Raw genomic sequence first — 18241 nt, 5'->3', positions numbered from 1 at the left:
TTGAATTGACTGTTACCAAATCAAGAGTATTATATACCTGTTGATATTCAAAGGCTAAGTCCTAAATCATAAAATCGCTCATGACAACATAAATAGGAAATGAAACCTACCTAATCTTTATCCTAAATCAGTCACCTCAGTGCCGGTCTCCTCCTACAGTTCAATGGTAGCAGTAGGATCTCAGCATTCCTCTTTCGAATTTCTAATAATAAACACTTATTATAATACTTCACATTGTTTCTGTGTGTCAGGAATCCAGGATGCTTCTGGCTTGAGGTTTGGCTTGGGGTCTCTTGTGAGCCTGCGATCAAGATGTCGGCTAGGAATGCAGGCACCTAAGATTCCAACTGGGGCTAGAGGACCTACTGTCACGATGGTTCCATCACATGGCCGCTGGCCGGAGGCTTCAGTTTCTCACGAGGTGGTTCCCTCCATAGGTCTGCAAGAATGTTTTCTCAACATGGCATGTCCTTACTCCTCCCAGCTCCCCTGCCTGCTCACCCCATTATGTGTGACACGTTCTCCCCTGCAGCAGTTCTTGACCTTCATGGGGTCACATGGTCACTGAGATCTAATGACAGCGAGGGACCCTCCCCCCACTACAGCACACCTGTGCATTTCCACATCAGCATTCCTTTCCAGCCATATCTACATACTCCCCTTGCTTCTAGTAGTTCTGTACATCCAATAAAATGATTCTGAATATATAGGCAGTCTTACAATTCACATACAAATCAATACGCATTTTTGGCAACTGCTACAATACACTTTATTTATTGACAAGTGAAAACTGTATATACTTACGGTGTACAACATGATGTTTTGAAATATTCATATACACTGTGGGATGACTGAATCAAGCTAATTAACATATGTATCACCTCTCATTATTTGTCTGTGGTGAGAACATTTAACACCTATTCCCTTAACAATTTTCAAGTATACAATATATTATCAACTACAGTCACATGTTGTACAATATATCTCTTGAACTTATTCCTCTCATCTAACTGAAATTTTTACCCTTTGACTAGTATCTCCCCAACCCCTGGCAACCACCATTCTACCCTCTGCCTCTATGAGTTCAACTTTTTAAAATTCCACATCTAAGTGAGATCCTGTGGTGTATTCATCTTTCCATGCCTGGTTTATTTCACTTAACATAATATCCTCCAAGTTCCTCCATGCTGTTGCAAATGGCAGTATTTCCTTCATTTTTTAAGCTGTATAGTATTCCATTTTATATATATTGTGATACAGTTTGACAGTAAAAGAACACTACAAAGAATTCAATCTCTGAGAAGAATGTACACATTACATAGATTAAAAGGATACTTCCTTTCCTAACTACCTTATTCCTCTTAAAATCTACTTCTGAAGTCATGTGCTTTGTCACTCTTCCTTTGGCTCTGGGCCTAAGGGATCCTTGTGTCTCCAGTGCTGTTGGACTGATACCCCCCTACCCCAACTTTCACTGCCACCATGAAAGGGTGGTCTAAAACAGGAGTGGGCACACTTTTTCTGTAAAGAGCCAGACAGTAAATATTTTAAGCTTTGTGGGCCATATGGTTTCTGTCACACTATTCAGCTTTGTTGTTATAATACGAAAGCAAACATAGACAATATGTAAATATAGATAGATATAGATAAATAACGTAACTGTGTCACAATAAAACTTTATTTACAAAAACAGGTGGGCAGGCTGGATTTGACCCATTGGCCGGCCATAGTTTGTGGACCCCAGGTTCTAAAAGGGTCTACCCACATTATTGATAATTTTCATCTCAGAGAGAGCTAGCTAGATAAAATCCCAGTTCTAGGGTCTTTCATAATTAATTCGGAGAAAGTCCACTTTATATACCTTGAGTCACATTTCTAAATCTGGAATTAGTATCTGTGTTGCAACAGCTCTTTCCCCCCAAGTGAAATACAGATAAATTCATAGGGCTTCAGAGCACTTGACTTATGCCAAAAAGTTCACAAAAAAAGAATAATTGGGGCATTTTTCAAGGTACTTTTGTTTCTTCAACAGAAGAAAACCCTGAAGCTCAGGCTATTAACACTTAATAGTTTACATCGTCTATTATTACTACAGTATCACAGACACTTTGGGGGGAGGGCGCCCAGTGAACTTTCTTTCGTTTTACATTTACTGTATGACTTTAAAGCAATGGGGATATGAAATGAAGCTACTCAGCATCCTACTTTCTGAAAGTATACACATTCTGGTTTCATTTCTGTCAAGAGAGAGGCTAAACTGTATAACAAATACCTGAACAAGAAAAGAGGAAATAGCAATAATAATAATAAAAGGCAATTTAATCAGCCACATCAAATTTTGATAATGAATCCAGTACTCAAGTAATGGATAGAGAAGAGTAGTTTACCAGCCTCCAAAGATTCCCTTGCCGATTCATATCATCATTACACGTTTATGTAGAATGCAAGAGGGACAAAGAAAAAGCCATGCTAATGTATCTTGGTTATTGCAATGCAGGGCAGTAAAATACTATGAGACTTCTTCATTTATCCAAACTTAATTTTCAATAAATGCATGATGCACCACAGAATTCAATTTTTCCTTTGAAAAATCAGTGGTTATTTGATTATCCTAAAAGAATAGATTATAAATGTCATAACAGGTATTCATAGGAGTTATAACTATTTTTTATTTCAAAAGGAATGTATTGCTTGAATACAAGCATGCTAGCAAAAATGATTTTTTTTCTCCTTTTGTATACATAAGGTAATTGATTTAAAATATCACTGAACAGTAACATAATCCATCATATAAACATGTTAAACAAAAAAAAAATCATACGATCCTATCAGTAGATGCAGAAGAAGCATTTGGCAAAATCCAATATGCGTTCATAATAAAATCTCTCAGCCAACTAGGAACAGAGGGTAACTTCTTCAACTTGATAAATAATTTAAAAAAAAAAAACGAAAGCTAACATCATACTTAAAGAGGAGAAACTCAATACTTTTAAGATCAGGAACAAGGCAAGAATGCCTCCTTTCACCCCAACAATTCAAGACTGTACTGGAAGTTCTAGATAACGCAGTAAGACAAGAAGAGGAAATTAAAGGTATAGAGACTGGAAAGGAAGAAACAAAACTCTGATGAAAGAAATCAAAGAAGATCTGAATAAATGGAGAGATGTTCCATGCTCATGAATAGGAAGACCAAATATTATCAAGATGGCAGCTCTTTTCAACTTCATCTATAATTTCGAGGCAACCACAATAAAATTCCCAGCAAGTCATTTTGTAGATATCAACTTACTGATTCTAACTAAAATGTATGAAGAGCTGAAAGACCCAGAATTGCCAACACAATATTGAAGGAAAAGGACAATGTTGAAGGACGGACACTATCAGACTTCAAGACTTACTATAAAACCATAGTAATCAAGAAAGTGTGATGCTGATGAAAGAACAGACAAATGGAATAATGAAACATAACAAAAAGCCCAAAAAATAAACCCACACATAGTCAACTGATCTCTGACAAAGGAGCAAAGGTAATTCAATGGAAAAAACACTTTCAACGAATAGTGTTGGAATAATCGGACATTCACATACCAAAAAATACCCCCCAAAACAAAAGACACACACACACACACACACACACACACACACACACACAGCTTCCAGACACAGACATTACACCCTTCACAAAAAATTAACTCAAAGTTGATCACAGACATAATACAATGGAGACATAGTCTTTTCAAAAAATAGTGTTAGAACAAGTGGACACACACATGTGTAAAACAATGATTCCAGAAGATATCTTATACCTTCCACAAAAATTAACTCAAAATGGACCCCAGGTCTAAATGTAACACACAAAACTATAAAACTACTAGAAAACAAAGAGAAAGTCTACATGACCTTGCATTTGGCAATGAATTTTTAGATACCGAGACCAAAAGCATAATCCATGAAATAAAAAATACTGAGATGGACCTCATGAAAATTAAAAACCTCTACTTTGCAAAAGACATTATTTAAGAGAATGAAAAGGCAAGCTACAGACTGAGAGAAAATATTTGCAAACATATAACTGATAAAGAACTGGTATACTAAATATGCAAAGAACTATTAAAACTCAACAGTAAGGAAATAAACAAAAAACTTAAAAATGGGCACAAGATGTAGACAGACATCTCAGCAAAGATATAGAGATGAAAAAATGAGCATATGAAAAGATGCTCAATGTCATGTGTCATCAGGAAAATGTAAATTAAAACGAGATATCACTTCTCCTCTATTACAACGGCCAAAATCCAGAAGGCCGAAACGCTGAAACACTGACAAAGACTCTCATTCACCGACAGTGGGAATACAAAATAGTACAGCCACTTTGGAAGACAGTTTTGCAGTTTCTCACAAAGCTGAACATATTCTTACCAAACAGTCCAGCATTTGTGCTCCTTGGCGTTTACTCAGATGAGTTAATAACTTAGGTCCATACAAAAACCTGCACACAGATATCAATTGTGCAGCTTTATTCATAATGACCACAGCTTGAAAGCAACCAAGATTTCCCCCAATATATGAATGGATAAACAAACTGTGGTGCAGCCATACCGTGGAATACTTTTCAATGATGTGAAGAAATGAGTTATTAAGTCATAGAAAGACAGGAAGGAAATATATACGCACATTGCTAAGTGAAAGAAGCCAGTTTGAAAAGACAGTTACTGTATACCGTACGGTTCCAACTATATGACATCACAAGAAAGGCAAAACTATGGAGACAGCAAAAACATCTGTTGTTGTCAGGGGTTCAAGAGGAAGGAAGAATGAATAGGTGAAGGACAGGGGGTTTTTAGGGCAGTGAAACTAATCCGTTTGATGCTGCGATCATGAACCCATGTTATTAGTCAAAACTCATAGAATGTACAACACTAAGAGTAACTCCACTGTAAACTACAGACTTCAGTTAAGAATAATGTGTCAATATTGGCTTATCAACTATGACAAGTGTACCACATTAACACAAGATGTTAATAACAGGGAAACTGGTGAGGGAGTATATGCAAACTCTCTGTACTTTCTACTCAATTTTCGTGTAAATATAAAACTATGAAATAAAGTCTATTAATTTTAAAAAATCATTAAATAATCCCACGCTCAACAAATATTAATATAGTAAGAGAAAATATATTAGGAATGTATTGGGAGGAAAACAAAGGGGACGGTTATAAACTGCAGACTTTTTAATGCCTTCCTTTCTCCAGAATGACACAAAATAATACCAGGCTATCACAAATAATCTTGGGGCTTCTCTTTAAGAGAGAAGAATGGAGGGACAGAAATTTGTATGTGTAAATTTTGCAAAAGTAAGTAAGATGAAGAACTACTATCTATTCTTTCACCTAAAAAAAAGCAAATTAGAAGTATTACTGTATTTAGTTAAAAAAAAATACTTATTGCTTATCATTCATAAATATTCTAGACACTTAAGTATAGATTTTAGGAACGAGAAAGATGAAACATCAAGGTTCCTGAACTCATAAAGGTGCAGATTAATGTGGTAAGAAAGACACAAAGAACAAAAACCAGCCCATGTAGGAGTGTGGAAAAACTACCATATAAAAATATGAGGGAGGGAGGGAAGGACAGAGAGAAGGAAAGAAGCAGAGGGAAGAATATAGTTATCAAGAAAAGCTCTGGAAAGATTCCACGAGGGAGATAAAACTGGGTTCACCCTTGAAGCTGGGTAGAAATTCAACAGCAAAGAAAAGAGCACAGACATGTCAGAGAAGATGGCACTGAGAGTGGAAAAAAGTTGTAGAATGTGGCACCCTGCACCCTGCTGTGTTCAAAGGGCAAGAATAGCCCTGGGTGGTCGATGCATGGGATGAGGAGAAAGTTAACTAAGTTTTCTCACCTACTCATCTGAATGCATCACAGATGCACAAGGATAGGAGATAAGGACAAGCACTTGGAATATTAATCTGAAAGCAACAGAGTCCTCAAATCACAGTTAATTGGAGAGTTCACACTTAAAATGGGCATCTGGAAGAGAAGGAGTCTCACTAATAGGACTCTTAGCAAGAGTCTAATGGGAAAAAAAATTCAGCGATAAAATCAATAGGACTTAAAGACCAAGTCCTTATTTAATTTCAAAAAATGAAGAATGAAAGGAGGTCAAGGCTAGGTTTGACAACAGTGGACTGCTATACACAACCAAGTCATAGACCATAAGGAGGAAAACATCGCCGACAGAATTAAATTAAGGCAGATACATTTGCACTGCAGTCCCAAAGGAAATCCATGCAGAGACATGCAGTAAAAACTTGCACATTTAAGACAGGAGTTCAGGAAAATGAGTATGTGGCAGGAACATCACACTCGGCAGCAAGTGACAAGTGTCACAGTTGAAGCTGTAAGAGAAATGATGAAGACATTCTGTTGGAAGGGCACTCCATCTGTGAGTGACTTGGAGGACAGCACTGCATTTGACACAGCTGATCAGGCCACTGAAAATCTTCTTGCACTTTGACTCCAGGACATCGCTCTTTCCAGGTGCTCCTCCTGCATAAGCAGCTATTGCCTTTCAGGAACCCTAGCTAGATGCTCCTCATCTCTCCATCCTGGGATCAGTCCTTCTCTTTCCTGTATATGCTCATTCCTAAGGTGAAGTCACACAGAAGTTAACAGAAGTTAACAGTCCATTACTGTAGCTTGGAAGTCTGGGCATGGCAGAGCTGTGTTCTCTGTCAGGGTCTAACTCTGAAATTAAGGTGTTTTGTTGTTGCTGAATTGTTTGAGTTCCTTGTAATTTCTGGATATCAGTCCCCTGTTGAATGTAGAGTTTGCAAAGACTGTCTCCTCATTCCACAGGCTGTCTGTGCAATCTGTTGATTATTTCTTTTGCTGTGCAGAAACCTTTTAGTTTAATTAAGTCCCATTTGTCTCTTTTTGGTTCTGTTGCTTGTGCTTTTGAGGTCTTAGTCATGAATTGTCATATTTTTGATACCCAGCACACATCAAAAATGTCTGGGCTATACAAATCCCTCAATAAGCAATAAGGGAATGGAGTGGAAGTGATTGAAAAGCAGGCCCAGAATTAGAAGATTATTTCACAGTGAAATCATAAGTGTTTCAGTTTACACATGCTCATAGAATTTCTGCTGCTAATACCTTTGGGAGTGTTTGGCTCAGCAGCTGAGCTACAGGCAGGTGCTAAAGCAAGCTGTCAGGAGTCTCTTTGCAGTACAGAAACCAAGTACATGCCTAACCAGCATCTCAAGGAGAAGTACTTATTGATTCAAGGGCTGAGTTTGTGACAATAGTTCCATTCAAGTTGCTCCACAAGGGAAAATTGGTATGTTTTCAGATGACACCACTGCATAAAATGGAAATGAATCAGCACGGATTTAAAACAATAATGCCCTTACACTTTGAGTCATCACTGAAAGAATCCTGTAAATCGGACTAGAGTAGAAAAGCAACAAAATAACGTGCCGTTATTTTTTACTTTTCAGCCCATTCAGATTACAATATAACCACAATAGCACCTGGAAATTAAAGAGGATGCTTTTCCTTTCTTTTTCTTCTGAAAGAAACTGCTTACCTCTTTAGCTTAACAAACCAGATATGAACAAGTCATGGTCTTAAATTTTAACTGAGAAAATAACTGGGAGATTTCTTTTCGTTTATTGTCTCTTTTTCAATTCATGCACTGTAAGTGCAGCAAATGCCTCGTTTTTTTTTTTTTTTGTTTGTTTGTTTGTTTGTTTGTTTTTCATTTTGACTGAAATCCAACAGCTCAAATTCCTATGAATATTTTTAATCTTTTGCTTTAGAAGCTTCTGATTTTGAAGTCCTATGCTGGCCATTCCTTGACAGCGGCTCTCCACCCGTGAGGCTGCTAGAACATGACAGACTAAAGTGAAGCCACCGAGCTCTCTGCAAGCAGCAGGGAGTTTTAAGTTTGGGGGAAAGAGTGAATCTCTCCCAAGGGAGAAGAAGCAAAGAGCAGGAAATAGCTCTTCTTTATGCACCGACTCTTCCATCAAAACTGTTGAGCAAACTCATCTTACTCCCAGACCCAGGCTGAAAAGATATACGTAGGACGTGAAGGAGGAAAGAAGGAATAAAAGCCCATATGCTATAACTTCATCCTTCACAATTTTGGAGCACAACAGAGCAGCTTTAAAAGCTTCCTCCTAGGTAGTGATGGAAGACACACAGATATCCTCACAAGGATATTAGTCACCCAACTGTACACACAGACATAAACCATGCATCTCTTTCTGAGCCAGACTGAGAGACGTTTAATTCATTATATCAAATCCGTCTCATGCCTTATCAATTATTTACAATTAAAGCTCATTAAATCATCATCATATTAAAAGGGGCATAGAGGTAAAAATGTCCTGCATACATACAGGATAGCTTTTGCCTGCTGAGTTACATTCTAGAAAGCAAATGTTTCTCTTATTTCCAGATATAGTCAGAAACTAAGACTTAATTGCCCCGTATTTGAAAGTGATAAGTCAGAGCAAATATGCGCCAAGAGTAATGTTGATAACATGGAAAAAGAACCACCTTTCTCTCCCTGCTCCAACCTCCCTCTTCCTTCTCCTTTGCCTTCTCGCTCTCTCTCTCACACACACACAAAACATAAAACCCACATAAACATTCTGCATTCCTCTCCCTGCTTTATTTTTCTCCATCATCACCTAATGCATTTTATCTCTGCATATGCATGATAAAATGAGTATGTGTATGCATTTATAAATAAACATATTTATATTTTATTGTCATATATCCCCACTGGAACGTAAACTTCTTGAGAAAAGAGACTTTGTATCTTTTTTATGTACTACTATAGCCCCAGCACCCAGAATCTAATAGTTCCACAAATTGAAGGAATAAAACTATTTGTGATGTAGCAAACCTGTTTTGAACATACAAATAATACTTTTCAAACAATGTTTCCCTATATTGGTTTCTAAATCAGAAATCTCAAATAATATTCCCCTAATTTATCTATTTTAAAATGTATTAATGTAACAGCATGGCATACTTAATTCATATAGTACATATTTAGTGCATAAATATAAGTGTGCATGCACATAAAGTAAATGCCTTTGTCAATATTTTATTCTGTTCACATAAAATTATGGATGGAATAATGAATGAGATACAGTCCAGACACAAAAATCTAGAAGAAAAAATATTCACATAAAATAGTTCAGGCTTGAAATACAATTTGGTAATCAAATTTCAAGCTTCCAGAATGAAAGTCTATTTTTAAAGCAATAATTAATATACTATGTTGCACCTGACAAATCCCTTGCCAACTACCAGAACCTGTTTCTCCTTAACTTATTCTATTTCACTATTTTAAAAGTCTAAGAACTAAAACATTATGACACTACAGGTAATACTAATACTCAACGGATCTCTCCCTTGTACCTGAATGCTCACAACTACCATAGATTATATTTTTGTTATTTTTGCTGTTGTTTAGACAAATTGTATGCCAATCATTTTAGAGATGTATATCTTCCCGGAAAAATCTCAAGCAACTTAAAACAATAGTGACGTTGTATTTCACAAATATGTCAGAATTCAATACATGAAAGTCATACAGGCAGGAAGTATTGGAAAACATATATATTTAGTTTAACTTTGACAGGCCTAATTTTCCAGTTCAGTTCTACTTAAATAGCTCTATATGCTCTTCATTCTCAGAGTTTTATCAACATTCTTTTTGAGAATGAATAGTTAACCACATATACAAACATGTCTAACTGTGAAAACGAAGTTAAAGATAACTCTGTTGCTATCCAGAATTCCAGAACCCATCACTGAACTGCGTTTGCAATAGCTACAATTATAGTTATGTACATTCACTAACTGCAAATGGAACCAGGCATGGGCAGATGGACAAATCTATTTAGGAACACAGCATTTATGGCCAAAATATTCCTAAATTACCCCAAAATAAATGTCTTTTCTGGCCATCTTCTTAATCATCTCCACTACTTCTTATAATAAAACAGATTTGACTTTAGTTATTAAACTTTAATAACAAGATATAATTAATGAGTATCACCAGATCATAATTACAGCAAAGAGCTATGAAATAAAAGAAAAATTGACATGTTTCTCTGGAACTTCTCTAGCTTTCAAACCACGGTCCACAAATCAAATTATCTTTTACTTATTTTTTAATGAATCAAAATAAGTATATTTTAGGTCATGATTATTCATTTCTACCCAATACAGACTGACATCAAATAAACAAATTCTGCCTCCGGGCTGAGCTGTCCTTGCATACCTTGGTTCCCTAAGGCACCAGCAGCGACTTAGGGAGAGAACAGAGGGGGGTTAAAAGAATTTCAACACGATGGTATTAACAAGATTTGAAATAATAAAGTGTTCTATGAACTTGAAAATGAAGAAATTATTTTTATCATTATATGCAAATAATTGGTCAGTCCCACTATAATCAAGACAAATATAACTCTTCTTTCTTAAGCAACATCCCTCATTCTCTATGCAACCTATTAGTGACTCATTTTCTCCCTAAGGTAATGATCTGACGTCCATTTTAATTTAATTTCAGCCATGTAAACTGGCTGTAAAAAGGGACACTAACAGAGTTGTTCTCACTGCCATCACTAGCTAGAAAGAGTCCTGATATGTTACCATTAACTCAAGAACAGCACTTGGAGAGGAGGGGCAGGCGTCAACATGCGCAGTAAGAAAGTCGGTCTGGAACAATATTAAGATATCTTTGAAATTTCCCCCAGTTTTTTCTGCAATAATAACCAGCTATCTAACGGCTCTTCTTTGATCTAGTCCGGTCTCTCTCCTACAAAGTTCATGCTCTACCATGCTGTCCTGTACATGCCCAGGGTCCCTCAAACTTTTCCACCATATCTGGCTAAATACCACCTCTTCAGTCTAAATAATAAGGATAATAATGTCAACAATAAATTTATTGATCTCTTAATATGTGTCAGATATTTTACACGTATTTTCTTATTTGGTGTTTATAACAGCCCTATAAAGTAGGAGATAACATTGAAGCTGCATTTTACAGAAGGGAAAACCAATGTTTAAAGAAATTATGTCACCAGCACAAATTACACAACTCGTAAGTGGCAGAATAGAGCCCCAAACCCAGGTCTGCCTAGTTCTAGAGTCCCTTACTCACAAAGCCCTACAATGTCTGCAGATAGAGCTAAGAGGGCTCTAGAATCACTTGGCCTAAGTGTTCTATTTAACAACTCAGGGACTGAAGACCCCAAAGACTCTGGCACGGCCTCTTACAAGCCCTAACTCCATGTGAATATATCACAGCATTCAACACGTCCACACCCCAGTTCTTTGGCTCCCATCACTAACTTCCCTGGTTCCGCACTGAACTAGCATCCGGACTCTCCTGCTGACGCTTCCTCCTCTGCCCACATCCTGAATATCCGTTTTCTATCAGAATCCATCCTCAGCTGTCTGGTTAGTCTATTCCAGGGCTTCACAGACTTTTAAAGCGGTGCCCAAATTGGTAAACATATCCCTCTAATCACAGCTCCTCTCTCTCCATGGGATTGAATGTGATGGAAACCCACTCCTGCAAATATCCCCCATGCACTTGTCATTTACATCCAACCCAAGCTTTTTTCTAAGTTAAATACTCAGAAATCCCAATTTCCAACTTACCCCATAGACCCTCTGTACTCATCTGTACCCAAGTTTAACTCTGTCTTTCATCCCAAATATGCACCATCTACCTCCCCACCGAGTCAGAAGCAACACACTGCCCTGGATTTGATACATCCTCTCACAGCTCACATCTAGTTCCTGCCTAAACTCTCAAATTCTACCTAAAACACCTCTGGTTCAGGTACTCCCGTCCATTCTGACGACACTCTCTGGGTTGATGAATTACTACAATTGGTTTCCCTGACTCAGACCCTCCCCGCCTCTAATCTAAACTCCTCCTGCCTATCAGAGTTATTCTTTCGAAAGAGATCTGCACATTCCACTCGCCACCCTCCATCCCTTCCTAACCACCCCAGGGGAAAAGCCAGCCCAAGGCAATGGCAGTGAGGACCCTTCCAAAACTGAGCAAACCACTCTCTTTCCCTCCGTCTTCCTCCTGGTCAACCTGGAATGACTGCTGTTCTCAGAATATACTGTCATCCCTCTGGCTCTTATGTTTATCCTTCTGTTTCAAATGAATTCCTTCAACCAACTGCCTTTTAAAATCCCCCTTATCTTTTCTGCAAACCCTACTACCACATTAACGTCTTCTTCCTAACCTGCCCAAAGCAGCATTTTCAGCTTCAGGCACGTTTCCAGGACCTGCATGTCACCCTTCAAACCAGGTCTGCCTGGTCACAGAAAGACCCGGTACCCAGCTCTCAGGGGAGTCTTCCCTAGGTTATATAGCTAGTTAAATGATCATTAATTTTCTGAATGTTCCTGTATCTTTTTATTAAATTACAATAATAAATACGTCTTAAATAACATTAACCTAAATGTCCTTGTTAATATCAAGAGAAATGCCCACCAAAAGACTTAAAGATACTTAACAAACCATCCGGACAATGCCTTCGCTCACTGTACTCTCTGATTTATGTATTCATCTTCTATGTTCATTGACTAATTCATGAAGCAAAACAACAACAATCAAATCATTCTAAATATTTTTAGGGTTTTATAATATTTGTGTACTTTTCCCAGTGGACTCAGACTATCTTAATCTTGTCCCAATGCCAAATTAAGTAACATGAGAGTTATGTCACATAAAATATGAGGACAAGTGGTCAATTTTGTTATCTATGCTAATAAATGAGAGGTCATGGAAAAAGGTCCTGAAATTTTGCACAATTTGAGAACTCTGACATTGAAACTGAATTTCAGATTAAACATCCTAGAAAGAAAATTAATCAAAACTAAAGAACATTTAATGAAGTCTTAAGTCGTTTACTTATGTAATATGTTCACTCCTCCCACTTCGTTTGTTTTGCTCAATGTTTCTTGATGTGTTTTCATCACACAAAAATTTTGAGCTCTTCTATTAATAGATACTAAAACTAGAACATGAGAAAAAACTTCTAGGGAGGCTCACAAATAGATCACTTCAGTGGACAGATGAACATCAGTGGCCCATCTTATATTATGCCAATGGCCTGGACAGATACATCTTCAATTTTCAAAAAAAATTAAATCAAGGGAAAAAAGTGCCAGTCTCAACAGGCTGGGCTTAGGTACCAACCTCCGTTGCTCTTCACCATGTTCTCCTGAAGGGACAGTGAGACATTCGTCCATGTGTCCATGTAGCAATCTGAGGACATCCCCGCCAATCAGATACCCTGTAAGGATGAAAAAAATCATTCACGTTTGGACTGTCATGGCCAGATGCTGGCCGCCAGGGAGATCACCTACTCCAATCTTCTACTTCCACAGACAGAGTAACAGAAGGCTAAGGAGGCTCATGCACCTCGCCAAGGTCACGGAGATGGATGGTGCCTGCTGCCCCTCTGAGTCCCAGGCTCTTGGGTCTACAGTTAGGGATATTCCCACTAAAATACACAACCTCAACCACATAAAATCCTCCACTGAACATACAAACATGTACAAAATCATACTGGAACCTATGTAAGCAAGAATAACCAGAACATACACAGATACTTGTCCTGAAAAACCCTGCTGCATAGACATCATTGTGATCCAGCTAGAAGACACGACCCCAGACAATGAGAAATATTGACATTAGCCTACCTGAGCAACACTCAGGCCAAAAAAAAAAAAAAAAAAAACAAATCAGAGAAAACAATCCCCTACAAAGCTAGCACACAAAACATACACAAATAAGCGAAAACTGACAACAGCGTAATACTGAGGAAAGATAAATCTTAACACAAGCATCACTTCTAAATAGCAATTGAAACCAGATTCTCCAATGTCACAGACCTGCACTGCAGACTGTTTTGACACGAAAAAAGCCCTAATTAACAATCAGCTCATTATCACAATTCCAAAGATGATCGTCAAGTTGGCATCAAGGACGAGCCCTGGAAGGGAAGTGGAGTTTTTTACCTTGGGCTGCTTCACTTCCTGAGCTGATTGGGGCCACGCTCCAGAGGGTCTGCTGGAAAGCGGCGTCCACGTGCAAGCTGCCGTTGCCGTACGACAGGTGCTGTAGCGAGAGGCAAAAGGAGACGTCGCTTCAGGCTCTGGCAAGTCTTAACAAGTCAATGTCCACAGAGGACATCCATTTCAACCCCCACATTCAAAACTCAAAAAAAAAAAAAAGTAAGAAAAAAAATAAATAAAAGTTCCTAATTGACTTTAGGTATTTTTCAGCTTCATTCTAAGAGTTATTAACTTAAATCAGTAATCAGAAATGTACAAATGATTATACTAAATAAATTTATTTATTAAAAGAGACTATTTTTGTTTTAAAGATTATAGAGGGATGAAATGGCACTTATTAAAATTATAACTAAGTTTCCTATATATCACACCCTGAGAGTTTTTTGACAATGAAGTAGGTGAAACCTACTAGACCTATTTTATGCAATCCTTTAGGAACTATTATCTGCAATTTGATATAATAGCTGTTAGACAGTGATATTCCCAGATAGTAATCTAAAACCAGGATAATAAATTTCTTCCAAAATTCAGATATTAACTAATTTCAGATTTTCCTTCTTAAAAATAGAAAAGTATTAAAATAATATCACGTCTAATATCTTTGAGGGCCATAAGATTCAATTACCAAATGTTAACGAAGAAAAACAAAATTATGAATACAGCCAAATACTTTGCTTATTTAACTAATCATTACGTGGCTGCCTCTAGAATTTCAAACATACATGGAACAATCCACCTGTTTTCTTGGAGTCTTCTCGGTAAATATCACCAATATCCCCGCAATGTTTCTGCAACACTTTGCCAAGGCTGATGACAGCTTAAGATTTTAAAGACTTTCATCAGACCAGAAATCTGACCATTCTATTAATTGTTAAATGAAGACCAGTCACAGCCTAAAGTAGTCACCTTAGGTGTACTGTACAGGACTTGAAATCTCTCAAGGGTTTCTTTTACCTAAATAAACTATTCTCAAGAATAGGTCTTTCATTCTCCTTCTCTTAAAAATAAAACCAAAGACACTTCTGACATTGTACCCTATACACAGCTATCTTATCAGTAATTTTTCCAATCAATAAAATATATCAGTTTACCAGTTGATATATCAGATTTAGCAATAATGTGCTCTTACCCGCTCCCCTCAATCTCAGCTGGCTGATTTTGTACAACCTCTTCTTTAACTTTGTCATTCGTATACATAATCCCAGCTGAGATTCCTTTATTGAGCCAATTTCTTCGCCAGTATGTTAAAATTCTTTAATTGTTTACAAATAAATCACATTCCATCTGCTTCAACAAACAAGCAAATTATATTTTCCTTCATAGCAATTATCATGCAATGTAATTTTGGGGTTTATTTTTCTTTCTCCCTCTTGTAAGCTATCCGACACGGGTTCACAATTGTACTCCTAGGATCTAGCAGTGTTATTCAATCAATTAAGAATGTGGAGAAGCCACCCAAGCCTTTAAAATCATGGTAGCATAAACTTAAAACAAATATTTTAAGTTATTCCATAAATCATCCTATTTCAATGATTTCATGAAAAAAGAGTGCACACATACACACACAAATATTATATACTGTCTCCAAACAAGTGTATGCATGCATTGGATTTGGGGTGTGTATTAATAATGTGTTAAGTATTTAAAATATACCAAAATTTTTGTAAGCCAGTTTAGGGAGAAATCTCATGATTGGAAGTGGGCTGGGCCCTCTGTCCCTCAAAGAATTTCTGATAAGGGGGATGGATGATGAAGAGAAGAGTGTGACAACCAAAATGGCAGAGATATAGGAACATAAAGTACAGCTGAGAGTTCTATCTTTGGAGCTGGCAGCACACACTTGGAGCCAGTATGAGCAACATGCCCATGACAAAGGCAGATCTTATATTTCATGCAGTGAAGAGTTACTGTAGTGAAAAAATAATGAGGGATTTGGGGAGGGTTAAAAAAAAAAAGGCAATTTTCAAATTGCATCTAATCCTAACAATAAATGATAAATAAGAGAGAACCGTAAGAATATGAAAATGTGTCTATGGAAGAAAGCTCTAAATATGTCCTTAAGATCTTGTTACAGTCATATAAAGTTATCTAAATAAGGCCCTCTCTTCTCAAGAAGATATTCTACTTCGAATGCTTCTGTTTAATTTTTCTGCTTAAACAGCAAAAGAAGAACCTGAGTAACAGCAACATCAAGTCAGGCCGGAGGTGTTAAATATTCAGAATGCAGCAACAGTTGCAGTTACTGACACTGAGATGAGCTGTCCTCATCTGGCAAAAATAGATGCTGGCAGAGGTTGAAAGCAAAGTAGGCCTAAGGCTGAAAGATGGAACCACGGTGGAGTTGACATAATAATATGGTAGCATCAATCCACCAGCAGCAGTAGAGGGGCTTTGGGCACCATCCGCTCCCTGGTCTCACCTTGATCCTAACGTTGGCGATTTTCAAGCTCTACTAATATGCACACGAATCATCAAAGGATCTTGTCAAAAAAGGTAAACTCTAAGTCAGAAGGAGTATGTGTGTCTCGGGGGGAGGGGGAGATGTCAACCAAGACATTAAAAGACAGAGGCACAAAATCTCAGAAATAGAAGGGACATTAGAGATCACCTCCCAGAAATTCTTAACCTGGAGTCCACAGAAGAAACCTTTAATTTCCTTTGTAATCCTATGTATTTATTTTATGCATTTAATAATATTATTATGATGAGGTCAGTAAGCTTTATCAGACTGCAGTAGGAATCGATGACACAAAAACTTTTAAGAATCTCTGATTTCAACCCTTATCTGATGCAATTGTTCACTCATTTATTTATCTCGTATTAAATTGTCAAGGATTGGGCCTTGGTGATCCAACATTCTGAATAAATTATCATCCAGGGACAGAAAACACAAGTAAACATGTCATATTACCCCTTAGGCTTTAGTGTTTTCTTCCAGAAAAAAAAAATGAGGGGCATAGAAATAGATGCTCTTTCCAAATGTACTATTAATCTATGATTCCATCACCTGAGCCACAGCGAGGGGGAAAATGGACTCAAGCGAAATTAATCAAAAATGAATTTGATTGATATAATAAATCAGTCAACAATATTTATGATCACCCGTTTAAGTTATCATTATTTTTATGCAACTTGAAGCAATTCAGCAATTTATTATGCAATCAAAACACCTGTATATCTTATCTTAGAGGTGGGTAGGAGAAAAATAGAGTAAATTTTTTGAACCCTGTAATAGCTTTCTTTTAAGCATTTCTCATCACTCTTCAGATGGAAACGTTCTGCTTTTACTAATTTATTTTCAATCAGTTATTTGTTCGGTGATGTTTCCATGGATCTTAAAATTTTCATCTGTTTCTTTAGGTGGCCTGATCAATAGTTGGAAATCAGCGTTTCCAGTGCAAACAGTTCAATCCATGGATTGAAAACGTTTGTGCATAACAGAGTGATTTTACACCTAACACACAATAAAAAACGATTTTTTATGCTTGACTTTGTTTAGTTTGAAATGAATTCACAGTCAGTAATACCTACTTGGCCATGTTTTCTCTATTTTAAATTGTGCATTTCTCTTAAGCTGCTTTCCTTTAAAAGAAAACAAAATTTCCCATATAGGCAAAAGAATTTCTTCCCTTTTGGATATCCTGAAAAGAGGATTAACATATCCTTTTATATTAGACTATAAAATAGCAAAAAGGAGAAAAGGCATTGTTTGGGGGAGGAGTTTATAACCATTTTTAGAGATGAGATCCTTCCTTCCTTGGAAGTCATGCCCCAGTGCCCAACACAAAGCAGACAGGTGGGGAGTGGTCCCAGGTGGAGCATGGGCTCCGGGTGCTGGCCACGGCGCTCTCGCCCATCCATAAGGCAGCTCCTCGGAGGACAGGGTGAAAGTCAGTCCTTTCATTGGTTTTAATCAATTTAGCATTCCAGCAGTTGTCAGCTTTATTAGGATATCCAATACACAATTCAACACTTTAACCTTAGCTTAACCATCACTGTTAGTAAAAGAAAAATAGCTCACTGGTCAATAGACACCAATGACTGAGGAGTTATAAAGTCAACGACTGAAAATGTTTATTTTTAGTGGTTAGTTTTATCTGGT

The 18241-nt window shown here is 37.3% G+C and overlaps 1 protein-coding gene across 1 annotated transcript in view; it reads right to left on the bottom strand.

Moving 5' to 3' along the window:
- RYR2 (ryanodine receptor 2) overlaps positions 1 to 18241 on the bottom strand; it is a 467985-nt gene that overhangs the window by 311513 nt on the left and 138231 nt on the right. The window contains exons 9-10 of the mRNA XM_069484586.1: positions 14083 to 14182; positions 13259 to 13355 (exon numbers count right to left, since the gene is read on the bottom strand). Of these exons, the coding sequence (XP_069340687.1) occupies positions 13259 to 13355; positions 14083 to 14182 (197 nt within the window). The remainder of the gene's footprint in view (positions 1 to 13258; positions 13356 to 14082; positions 14183 to 18241) is intronic.

The sequence above is a fragment of the Eulemur rufifrons genome, chromosome 11, assembly GCF_041146395.1.
Source record: "Eulemur rufifrons isolate Redbay chromosome 11, OSU_ERuf_1, whole genome shotgun sequence".
In the NCBI taxonomy this organism is placed as follows: domain Eukaryota; kingdom Metazoa; phylum Chordata; class Mammalia; order Primates; family Lemuridae; genus Eulemur; species Eulemur rufifrons.
This window is presented reverse-complemented; position numbering and strand designations above follow the sequence as displayed.